This window comes from Gallinula chloropus, assembly GCF_964237585.1.
Source record: "Gallinula chloropus genome assembly, chromosome: 3".
In the NCBI taxonomy this organism is placed as follows: domain Eukaryota; kingdom Metazoa; phylum Chordata; class Aves; order Gruiformes; family Rallidae; genus Gallinula; species Gallinula chloropus.
Window position 1 is genome coordinate 89,656,302 of NC_140087.1, and position 12,486 is coordinate 89,668,787.

At 36.6% G+C, this 12,486-nt stretch overlaps 1 protein-coding gene across 1 annotated transcript in view; it reads left to right on the forward strand.

Annotated features, from left to right (window-relative positions):
* Positions 1 to 12,486, forward strand: part of COL12A1 (collagen type XII alpha 1 chain) — a gene marked incomplete at both ends in the record, with an annotated part of 98,799 nt that overhangs the window by 68,696 nt on the left and 17,617 nt on the right. The window contains 9 exons of the mRNA XM_084262139.1: positions 337 to 375; positions 469 to 607; positions 2,683 to 2,825; positions 3,203 to 3,312; positions 8,362 to 8,511; positions 8,874 to 8,951; positions 9,998 to 10,084; positions 10,925 to 10,978; positions 11,508 to 11,603. Of these exons, the coding sequence (XP_084118265.1) occupies positions 337 to 375; positions 469 to 607; positions 2,683 to 2,825; positions 3,203 to 3,312; positions 8,362 to 8,511; positions 8,874 to 8,951; positions 9,998 to 10,084; positions 10,925 to 10,978; positions 11,508 to 11,603 (896 nt within the window). The remainder of the gene's footprint in view (positions 1 to 336; positions 376 to 468; positions 608 to 2,682; positions 2,826 to 3,202; positions 3,313 to 8,361; positions 8,512 to 8,873; positions 8,952 to 9,997; positions 10,085 to 10,924; positions 10,979 to 11,507; positions 11,604 to 12,486) is intronic.

Genomic DNA, 12,486 nt, shown 5'->3' on the forward strand with positions numbered 1-12,486 from the left:
GCTATTATGCAGCCTGACTCATGCCTTAAATATTAATGGAAAGACTGTGTCATTTTCCTCCTTTCTTCTTATGAATTAGACTCTGAAAATATTTGGGGGCTTCATTTGTTATTGCATACAATTTGTCACACTAGAAATATCCTGCTAAAAGTAACGAGTAAAGATTTTAACAGTACATCTACCACAGAGCAGAACACAATGTGACAAATGTAACAGAAGTTGGCTGTTAATAAAAGCATAGACTTATTTTGGTAATAAAACACTCTGAAGTATATACATGTTCGTATTCTGTTAGGTTTAATACTTTTGAATGATATGTTGTTTCATCTCTTTTAGCTTGTCCTCTTATTTACTTGGAGGGATACACTTCACCCGGTAAGTAACCGTCTAATATTTTTGCATAGGTTCATTTGTGTCTTTTACAGGTCTACAATGTTTTTATTTTATATTTTCTCTCTTGATTTAAAGGTTTCAAGATGCTGGAGTCATATAATCTAACAGAGAAGCATTTTGCTTCTGTTCAAGGCGTGTCACTGGAAACAGGCTCTTTCCCAAGCTATGTAGCATACAGACTCCACAAAAATGCCTTTGTCAGCCAGCCAATACGGTAAGTAAACCTGAAAGACTCATGTTTAGGTCATACTGGTGAGGAAGGATCAATAGAGTTTATAGATCATTGCATTAGTACCTTATGCATTTATTTGAAGTTTTTACTGAACACCAAGAAATGTACTCCAAAGAACATCATTGTTCTCATTAAATACTAATCTATTTCTTCTGTGGTGATCTGTTCACTATTAAACCAGTTGCTTATTCTATTTTGGAGATTATGCCTCTTAACTGTTTGAGTTGCATGAGAGTGCTTAGGGAGTTGAATGACAGCCTCGATGTTGCCAGAAGGAAATGGTTTCAATATGGAGGGATAAGCACCACTTTTAGTAGGGGCTTCTTTCATACTGCAGTAGGCAGCACATTGATGCCATTCACTTAGGGCTGATTCTCCTCTGCTTGAATTGCTGTATTTGCCAAATGGAGTGGTATGTTCAAGGGCCTGTGGTTTTAGAGCTTGGTTATTAAGGGCTACTATATGGTCATTCTTTCCAATGTTTTTTTTTTTTTTAAAAAAAAAAAGAAGAGAAAGAAGACTTAGTAGTTAGTTTTACTAAGAGAACATTGCCACCTCTTTTCATTTTGCATTTGTTCCTCTGCCATCTGTTTAAGTGAGTTTCAATAAAATCATTCTGAGTCAGAGGAGATGCTTAAAGATAGCCCATTAAATCTAAGGATATTTAGCCTTTTTTCATACAAGCCTTTGAAATCTTCTGCAATCCTGCCAGGTAAGATTAGATCACAGATGAAGGAGCTAAAGTGTACAAAGAAATAATTTCTTTTTTCGGCCTTCTTAGTTCACAACTTTCAAAGTGGAGGACATGAGAACTTGAGTTCAATGATATGCTTATAGGTGTGATAAATGTCAGACAGCCTTGATTTTTACTACTTTAGAAAGTACAGATAATCCCAATCACTGGGATCTTGTTTTGCAGTTCTTATATTAGGATTAAACTTGCATTTAGCAGGATAAAATACTAAGACAATGAAAAGATACACTTCCTATTTCTTTCTTTCTTTTTTTTTTTTTTTTTTTTTACTGTTGTGCTACATAATCTGTTGTCTGCTGTAAGAGGTGGAGTCAAATTGCCTGAGTATTCTGGGCACTTACTTTTCATGAGAAGCCAGAAAATAACATTCACTTTACACTGGGTCAGCAAAGCAATAAAGGCATCCTGATCCTGGTGGCATAGCTGTTTCCACATCTGAGATAACTCAAGTATCCAAGTTCTAAATAGTGTTGCTTTATCTACTTTGATATTTTCTTCCTTGCTCTGTGCTGCGTGGTGGTGTTAACTTAGTGATTATGCTGTTATTGCAGGGTGTATATGTACATGAGCTTTGCCTAGAATACAGAGCAGCTTCTCTCTTAATTTTAAGATTTCTGTGTTTATGTGCATGAGGCCAAATCCCCTTCTCGGTTTCATTATAACATTTAAGGAGAAGCTACTTCTGTTCTTACGGAGCCCTTCCTGCATTCCCTCCCCTTCAGAAAATACTGGAGTCCATCTAATGTATTCCCTTACTTCTGTCTTTCTGTTTTTTAAAATGTATAATAATCTGAACATCACAAATCTAAACCTCAGCCACGAGTGAATGGGGTGGAGCCAAAATGCATCACTAATTGCAGGGAGTACATTAAATCCTTCATTGTATCTGTGCCTGAAGGCAGCAGTAATTAAGTGCTGCTTACTGTTGCTGGTAAAATGGGTCACATGATAAATAAATAAAGCTATGGCTCTCTTTTCTGTAGTTATCACAAAGAAATTTAAAGCATGTGTAGGTTATGCAGAATCTTGCCACAGGAATGTATCTCCAAGAGCTGTTGGCCATCTTCTGGCTTCCTCCATAACCATGGCACATGGACAAATTGAAGACAGGCTATGAGTTCATCTTAACAAATGACACAATCTTCTTTTCTACTTGAGAGAGTAGTTAAAATGCTCAGTTACATTAAACACTGTGGTTTTCCTGTTACTCTCATGTCTTCTATGAAAAAGAGCAAATGATGAAGATCTTATTTTTCTTCATGTGTTTCCATGTGAAAAAAATGTCCTTATATTGTTTTAACAGGGAGATTCACCCAGAGGGATTGCCACAGGCGTACACCATCATTCTGTTGTTCCGTCTTCTGCCTGAATCCCCTAATGAGCCATTTGCAATTTGGCAGATTACAGACAGAGATTACAAACCACAAGTTGGAGTTGTGCTTGATCGTAAGGATGGTTTTGCTTATTGTGCAGACAATTTATATATTACACTGCTTTGCATGCATTCTTTCCAAATATTTCGAAACCCAAAGCATTCTTACATGGTAAAAGGAATATGTATTTTTAGTTGCAAAAGGTTTGTTTTTTTTTTTTACTTTGTACATAAATTATTTTTTTAACTAAGAATAATTAAACTAATCTAAATTTCAACTTTGGTATTACCTCTAAAACTGGAGGAACATACATGTACGTACTTATGGGTCAGTATAATTTGTGTGTTTGCGTGTTTGAGTGGTATTCTACGTTTTATCCATAAGTGTGTTTTAGGATGGTGGTTTCAATAGTACACATAAAAAGAAATGTATTATTTTCATTTATTGCAGCTGCCAGCAAGGTGCTGTCATTCTTTAACAAGGATACAAGGGGAGAGGTTCAAACTGTAACTTTTGATAATGATGAAGTAAAGAAAATCTTTTATGGAAGCTTCCACAAGGTAAAGGATTGAAACTTTCAGTGTTGCTTTCTGAAGTACTGTCCTTTGAAATAGAAGTCAAGCAAGCAGAAGTCACTGTCAGTTGTATCCAGTCAACTATGTAAGTTGACATAGGGACTTGCAGATCATTTAAAAGGAGGTCTCTGAAGTTACACTTGTTTGTTTTTTAATTGAGTTAAAGGCCAACTTTGAACCAATGTAAGGGATCTGTCAAGATCTTGAGAATTTGGGATGGTTCTGTAAGTGGAGGGATATATCTATACAAGACATCATAGCCTGATTCCTGGCACATGAAAGAGGAAAATCAAAATGAAATTGTGATGATGAAAGACTCTGGGGGAGTGTAGTGATTTGCAATCATTCTGAAAAGATCTAGCTACTGAAAGTAAGTAGCTGTTGACTTGTAGAAAAAGGCAGGAAACCAATTTTGGGAGGTGAATAGCATATTGACTAAGATTCATGTGTTTAACAGAGGTAATATATGTATATATTCTATGTGTGTATATATGTATGCGTGTGTATTGGTATATTTTTGGCTTAAATTCACTGTGCCTGATGTACTCCAAAGTGATATTAACTGAGGAAGCAACAATAATGACAGACAGCCCGTAGAAGATCATATAACCTATTTGCAATTTAGAATGAAACTCATGGTTTTGAGATGTCCATGTGACTAGTGAAATCGTTGCGTGTGACAGCGTCTGCCTTCAATTGTGATAACTTTGTGCTTGCTTTTCTAATTTTCACTGAATTATGAAAACTCAATCCTGCCAGGCTTCCTTACCTCTAGTCACTGGGAAGTGTTTGACTCAGCTTACATATATGTCTAAAACACAGTTTAAAAGTATTTTCCTGCTGTGTTAAGCATATATGTTTAGGGGAAAAAGGTGTTGCAATTGCAACTTTTTTGGTCCACTGAAGCGCACATTCTCATTTTTCAAGTTATCTCCCTTCTGTTTAGTTTAGTTTTATTCTGATGACTAAATATGGCCAGAGTATAACATTTGTTTTCTTTATGATACCCTTTCCTGCATGACTAGTCACTCCCAGCATTCCTCTGAGGATGCAGATAAGAAATTGCTTCTGTCAACTTGCTGATACTGGAGGCCACACTGTCAACCCAGCTCTGCTAGGCTTAAAGCAGGGATCATGTATTGTGACTTCATCTTCTTACAACATGGGTGACTACTATAATCACACAGTACTATAAAATCTGTTTGTTCCTCAGAATTTGACAGAGGATAATTTCCCAAACTGCTTCTATGGCATGTCCAATTATTCTTGTTTATTATTTATTTAATGGATAATTATTTTTGCACATGTGAAGAAATGTCATTGGCTCTGTGACTAATGCTTATAAGTAGTCTTGGATCACACTTGTATTAGGCAGGCCCTATTTTGTCCTTGGCATTTGTCTTTTTTCCTGCTTTTTTTTTTTTTTTTAATAGTTTGGTAGGATACGCTGATTTTTATGGAAATGTATTTATCCACTGGAGTGAGAAAAACTGCCAGCAGAGACTAGGATAGGATAGATACTGATTTGGTGTAAAAGTGAAGTCATCTTATCACCAAGAAGTACTGTTAAAACACAGAACAGCATGTAGCACTGCCGTGCAGCAGTGTGAGAGCTTAAACTTCCTTTCTTCAAATCAGTGGTGTGAAGCTCTCTACACACTGTACTGCCAGTGCTCTATCTGAAGTGTTTTCTGCTAATTTCATTGACATTCAGAGTCATATTTTTCCTTGTCATTCCTCTAAATGTGATAGAGCTGAGCAGAATTATCTGACAACACTTACAGTGAAGCTCTGCTTATCAGAGCAAGTGGGGAAAGACATGCAACCCCAGCAACATTAGCAGTTGTGTGCAACTGTTTATTACACCTGATGGTGAAAAACAATGGTGGAGAAATAAAAATCACAAACCTTGTATTAATTTACCAATTAAATGCACTCATACATATGATCAGAAAGCTATCCTAAGATGAGAAGATGTACATAAGATGTACAGGAGTAACAGTATCTTAAAGCTCTGGAACTATGTATTCTTGCTTATGAGGCTATTTCTTAAGCAAAAACATAACAGTTGTTTAGTGCGGTGTGTCATTCCCCTTCTTTTTTCCCCAGAAAGGAATCAAACATTCTGGTTTTGATAGTGTTTAAAGTAACTGGAGTAGCCTTGATTTAAAGAGCCGTGTTTGGGATTTTTCACCATGTAACTGAGCTGGCTCCTCTGGATTCTCTCCAGGATGATTGCTATATGAGTCAGGTTGTTAATGATAGCATCATGGGATTCCCTAGCTCATGTGCTGGGGAAAGCCTTAGGTATCAGCCATGTTGATTAGCTCTTAATAAAGAATAGCAGTAGTTTCAGCTGGATGAAGGAAGGAAAGTAAGATTAACACATTTCAAAAGGTACTTTTGCAATTTCTCCTACCATCCAGTTTCAAAGAAATGTCAGATCTTTAGAATGCAAGAAGATGTTGTCCAGAATGTCAAACATTTTTGTGGTTTTCATTCGATGACTTCCTGGCTCATTCAGTGAAGCACAGTGAACTACACCTAACTGTGCCGGGAAATTTACTTTGGCGCACTTGAGCACTTTGCGTAGCAGAGCTGTGGTGAAAGCTGTTGAATCTGGCAAGTCCCATAGGAAAAATCCTGACTGCCTGAGACAGTCATTAAATTTATAACTCAATGTTTTGGAGAGACAGACGACTTCTAATTTCTTATTCCTACCATGCTAGGCTTCCTTTTTAGATTGAAGTTTTGCAACAGGAAATTTGCTAATGAGTGTGTGTCTTTCTGCTGGTGTACATATGGGATTATAGTTTGCTTAGCTTATTGATGTGGTTCCTGCAGCAGTAGATCAGAACACCATCAAACTGTATCTTAAAAGGGGTCTGGAGAGAAAGATTAAAGTATGTTTTCTTTCTTAAAACCTCAGTGCCTTCTGGCACTGGAAATGGTCACAAGTGATGCTTTATGTTGATGTGTTAGAAACTGAAGAGAATGTTTCTGTTAACATTTTGTTGAAAACATTGTGTTGAAAACAAAATGTAGCAGGGTTGAATAGAGAGATGTTTATTTACTGTAAACACTGGATGCATACTTTTACTAGGTTTATGCTTGGACCATGTGGTTCAGAGCTGAAATTCAGAGCTGGTATTAATTCAGCAGTGAGCTGAGTCAATGTCTTGGGGGACCCCTTCTTGGTTTTGACTGCTGAGATCACTTCTTTGGATAGATAGATAATATTCATCAGTCATTGCTGGTTGAACATTTTCAAATTGATGATCCCATTCAGCATTTAGATTCACATATCCTAAGTTTTATGTGCAAATGAAAATGCAGTAATATGCATTTACTATGCAGGTGTAATTTGCTTTATTTAATTTGTGAGAAAGTAGGACTTTCATGTTAGGTACCTTTCAGAATTAATAAATTACATCTGCTATGAATTTTAACTGCTTGGTTCATTAGTTAACCTGTAAAATTTAGTCATATAATCAAATGACTGAGTATATGATGTGTAATTGATAATGAATTTAAAGTTTTGGCCTGGTGCTTATTTTATTTTGTGGAAATTTTGGTATGCAATAGCAAGATGAGACACACTCAATTACGTTTCTACTAGTTCTTTTTTATTTGGTCAATGAACAATGTTGGGAATGTTAATTAAAAAAACACTTGTATACACAGCACTGAGAATTAAAGTGTAATGGCAACTGAATTTCAGATGAAAAAAAAAATTGGGGCAGTTTCAAAAGTTAATTCAAATTATATAAAGTGTAAGCACATTAAGTTTAAAGATAAGCTACGCTGATGACTTGGAGACAAGTCCACATGGGAAAATATCCAATATGGAAAAAAAGAACAAATTCTCAGGAGATGGTTCAGGCACTTGTTGACTCAGGAGATTTAAGGGAATCTGTTTCAACTTTATGCTACTTTTTTTGAAGCAGTCATCAGCAATAGATTTCTGAAGGGTTATGTACTGTGGTAACAGAAGCTTTAAAACATAAATACATACTTCAAGAATTCTTTACTGATGATCTTACTGTGTTGATATTTTAACAATTACATAGATATTATAATGTGTATAAATTATGTGCTGTATATAAAATATATGCAATATTTAAGGTATATAAAGCCACTGAAACCTTTCTGTTGCCCTAAGATTTTCTTTCATCAACTATTAGATTTATGAAATTGTCAGAGCCTTGTTTCTTTCTTGGAGATTCCTGAACGTAGGAAATTCATTGTATAATATTTGCCATGTGTGCTATAAATTTTAGGAATGGTAACCTCTACTTCAATTTTGTTTGTTCTTTTGTTTAAAATTTAGCATGTTTTACCCAACCATTTTGTTCTCTTCTCCGGGTCTTACAGTCATTCCAACAATCTCTTCCTCTTCTTCCCTGTTCCCCCTTTTTTTGTAGCTAAATTTCTCTTATGGAAATTTCTCTCTTGCATCTTCCATTATTTTGTCTTTTTCTGGGCAGGCTTTTCTGCTCACTTCCTGTATCTCAATGCAACTAATGCCTCTGGTTGAGTCATCTGTAGAAACTGAACCCTGGATCTCTGGATCTGAAACAATCTACTCTCTGAGCTACAGACAGACTCTATTAGCCAGTGGGCAGTCACAGACTCATAAACATCTTGTGTGGTCCCAGCCATCAGAAGAAGACAAGAAGAGCTTATATTCACTTCTCTTTTTTTTTCCTTTTTTTTTTTTTTTTACTTTGATGCCATCTTAAAGCAATTTTTAGGCAAGCTTTTTAAACTGGTCATTGTAGTTCAACTCTTACATGAAATAGCATTTCTTAGCTGTGCTTGTGCATTCATCTTACTGATTGTCAACACATTTTAAAGAGGTTGCTAGTGTCGTAGACTTTCTTGGACTTTGAATTTTCCCACTGGTTGCAAGTAAAGCAGAATAGTTAGGAAGAAAATGTGAAACAGTATTACCTAATCAGTGAAATACTGTTATATTATTAAAGTAAATACATCTGCGTGCCTTTTCTAAATATTATGTTACATTTTTTTCAGGTTCATATTGTTGTAACTTCATCAAATGTTAAGATTTACATTGACTGCAGTGAAATAATGGAAAAGCCAATTAAGAATGCTGGGAACATCACAACTGATGGCTATGAAATACTTGGGAAACTTCTGAAAGGCGACCGGAGATCAGCAACAGTAAGCAATACATATGAATCCATTCCTTAATGCAAGCCCTTGAAACTTTCTGAGGAAAGATATTAAAGATTAGGATTGCTAAGAAACTGGTATTGCACCCAAAGCTTTCAAGTGTCTGTGCTGCAGACCAAGAAGAAGAGGAAGCATCAGTGCTTGAAGCTCTTGTAGCCTTATATATGCTTGGTTTAAATTGTTATTATTTAAAAATAACTTTTCTGTCACTGTCAGGAAAAGACATTAAAGTCTGAATGTTAACTACCTTAGAAATGCTTTGTTTGAGGAGTATTTTTTAAATGATAATGCCACTAGAATTCATAAATAATATCTCTAGTATCTTTCAAGAGTCATCATTTCTTTTACAGTTAGAAATCCAGAATTTTGACATTGTATGCAGTCCAGTTTGGACTAGCAGGGACCGATGCTGTGATCTTCCTTCTATGGTAAGTAGAAATAACCAGAAAATTTTATTAGTAGGAAGTTAAAAAATATCAATATTAACTGGGTATTATACTTCATACTGACATTGCTGTCAGAGCAGCCTGTGAACAACACTGCATTTCAAAGTTTTGTGTCTAAGGTAGATTGTGATGTGCTGTAATTGAGTCCCTTTGGAATGGTGCAAAAAATGTCAATTCTATCTTATCATAGAATCATAGAATGGTCTGGGTTGGAAGGGACCCCAAGGATCATAGAGCTCCAACCCCCCTGCCACAGGCAGGGCCACCAACCTCAGGCCTGGATCTACACAAGGTTGCCCAGGGCCCCATCTAACCTGGCCTTGAACACTTCCAGGGACAGGGTATCCACTACTTCTCTGGGCAGCCTGTTCCAGCACCTCACCACTCTTTTTGTAAAAACCTTCCCCCTAATATCTAATCTAAACCTTCCTTCCTTTAGTTTTAATCCATTCCCCCTTGTCCTGCCATTGTCTATCTTTATAAAAAGTTGAATCCCCTCCTGTTTATAAGCTCCCTTCAGGTACTGGAAGGCTGCAATGAGGTCCCCCCGCAGCCTTCTCTTCTCCAGGCTGAACAAGCCCAGCTCCCTCAGCCTCTCTTCGTAGGGCAGGTGCTCCAGCCCTCTAATCATCATCTTATGTTTTAGTGATATTTAAGATCCTAGGTATTATGAATGCAACAGCTATGTTATTTTTTTATATAAACTGTTCTTAGATTGCAATTCAAAAAGTAATGTCTTTTTTTCAGTGCAAACTACTTGTCTGTTGGATATAAATATTAGAACAACAGAAACCACATATGAATTTGATTTTGCCTGTGCCTCTGTTTGTGTATATAGCTCATATAGAAAATATGCTAAAATATGAAAGGTCCTGTAGAAACATTTAGAAACCACTGTTTAGCAGTGAGTTTTACTTATACCTCAAAACAGGATAATGGAGAATCTTGCTGTTATTGTTGTAGAAATATGTGTTACCACAAAGTACTTTTCTTTAAAAGGACTTTAATAGTTGTAATTGAATTTTCAGAGAGATGAAGCAAAATGTCCAGCTCTTCCAAATGCTTGTACATGTACTCAAGACAGCGTGGGACCTCCAGGACCCCCTGGACCAGCAGTAAGGAACTATTTGCAATAGACAGATTTTCTAATTTCCATATTTCTGGAAGTGTTTTTGTGTTAATCTGTGGTTTTGTGAAACAAAGGTCGGTCAGAGTGATAGTTCCTGTCAGCATATCCATAACATCATAGAAATCTGCTCCACTTTCATCTCCATTTAAGACACAGTTGGGCAGCTCCTACCACCTCTACTTCATTATATAATAATCCTTTTATCATCTTTCCAGTGAGATCACTGTGAATAGCTCCTCATTGTTTCATAGGTTGAAAGAACCTGGCCCAATTACTTCATGTACAGGATATTTTTAATGGATTATGCAAATATTTTTCCTAAATACTGAGTCAGGATTTCACTCCAAGGAAATCAGGGAAGTAAGTGTGTTACACTGTTTCTGTGGAGAGATAGTAATCTGTGGAATGGATGTGCTCCTACCAGTTGCTTTGAATACAAAAGCCTTGTACTCGGCCCAGTAGTCCTTCCATTTTGAAGCTATCAGAAATGCTCCATGAGGAATCTGAAGCCCAGTTAAGTTGTCTAGCAGTCTACCAGGGACATATGCAGAGATTTTGATGAATATAAATTAACAAGTGTGTATCTGCAACGACAAAAATGACAATATTTTGTGGGCTGAATTTGCAAGGCTGAAGCCGATGTGGTTTAACTGAGTCCCTGATGCACCTTCTATTCCAGTACTCTTTTTAGGAATGTGATCTATACACGTCAAAACTTTGGGCTTTCACAGAAGAATTTGATAAAGAGGTTTCATAATGCACACCAGTATGATACACCCTTGCTTTCCCTGTATGAAATACGTTTCTTTCTAAATATTCTATTTAGGGTGGCCCAGGTGCAAAAGGTCCCAGAGGTGAAAGGGGTTTGACTGGATCATCTGTAAGTATCTTTCTGGAGTGCATCTATAATGTTGCTGTATCCTTACCTGCATGAAAATTTGTGTGCTTAGTACTATATTGAACTAAGAAAGGAGATTTAGAAAAAAAGATTGGAAATATGCCTATATGCTCTTTATGTGCAGCTTACCTATTTGAGTCTATCTATACATATATATATATAACATATATAAATAAATAAATAAAACTATATATATATATAAAATATATATATATATATGTAGCCTCAAAGGCATTGACCAGAATACATGCCCCAGGGTGTTAATACACGCTTTGCAGCATTTTTGTCCTTTCTGCCAGAAGGCATGTATTGGCCTGAGACCACCAACATGAATCACAAAATACCTTATGGAAGGGTATGCTACTTGAATAACAGTTTCCACAGTTGTACTGAAGTATGAAATGTGTGTCCAGGCTTCTGACTTACCCTGTGTCTAACCCAAAGGATTTTGCTGTTACGTGTCTAAGAAGAGGTTGTAATTTACAATCTTGTTTTAATTTTCTGGTTCAAGGGACCACCTGGTCCTCGTGGTGAGACAGGTCCTCCTGGTCCTCAAGGTCCCCCAGGTCCACAAGGTCCCAATGGGCTGTCAATCCCAGGAGAACCGGTGAGTGGCCTTTCTAAGTGTGGAGAGTCAGTGTGGTTCATGGGTCTTGGGAAGAGCGTGGCAGCTTTGCCCTAACGTTCCTTTTTCATTGTAACACAGCAGCATTATGGAACAAGTTTCTTTCTGAAGCAAGACTCTTCCAATGCAATAGCATTATGTGTCCTGAATGCTGCATGTGTTCGTGGGATGTCTGTGAAGGGACAGAGTCTAAGCATTGCAATGTACAATGTGCTACTCCATTTTATTCTTTAACAGCTTTTCTGTAGACTTGCTAGGCCAAGTTCTAGGGCTCAAAACAGTCGAACTGTGGTTCAGGAAAATTAATTGTGTGATATTACTCTGAAGCCTTTTTTGCAGATTTACATGTTCAACTTCTATTTTCTGAGCTTAATTCAGTAGCTGAAAGTTCAGAGAGGCAATGAGTGCCCAGATATAGGCATACAAAATAGCCCTTTGTTCTTATGGGACTTTCTTGGCAACAGCATGTGTATTTTATTGAGAATTTTTGATTCCATGTACATGCTTTCAAAGACAGACTAACTCTATTAATACTGATAGAGTTTCACCAGATTCTTTTATTTAGAGCAGATAGCATAGGTAACGCTTGTCTACATTCTGAATTATTAAGGCTGGTTTTTGCCATATTTTAATAAGTAATCACCCCAAAAGCAGGAATATAATTTTGATGTTTCCTGTTTAGGAATAGCTTGGGTTTTAATACAATCGGGAGCTTTTTGTATGAAGACTTTGATTCAAATATAAAGTTTATGAAAAAAAATAATAGAAGTGGTGTCTGATTGCACACTGTTTCATTTTAAATTTGGAACCAGGTTACCTTCTTAGTCTGTAATGTAATTTGGGAAATGGAAAACACAATGTGCTT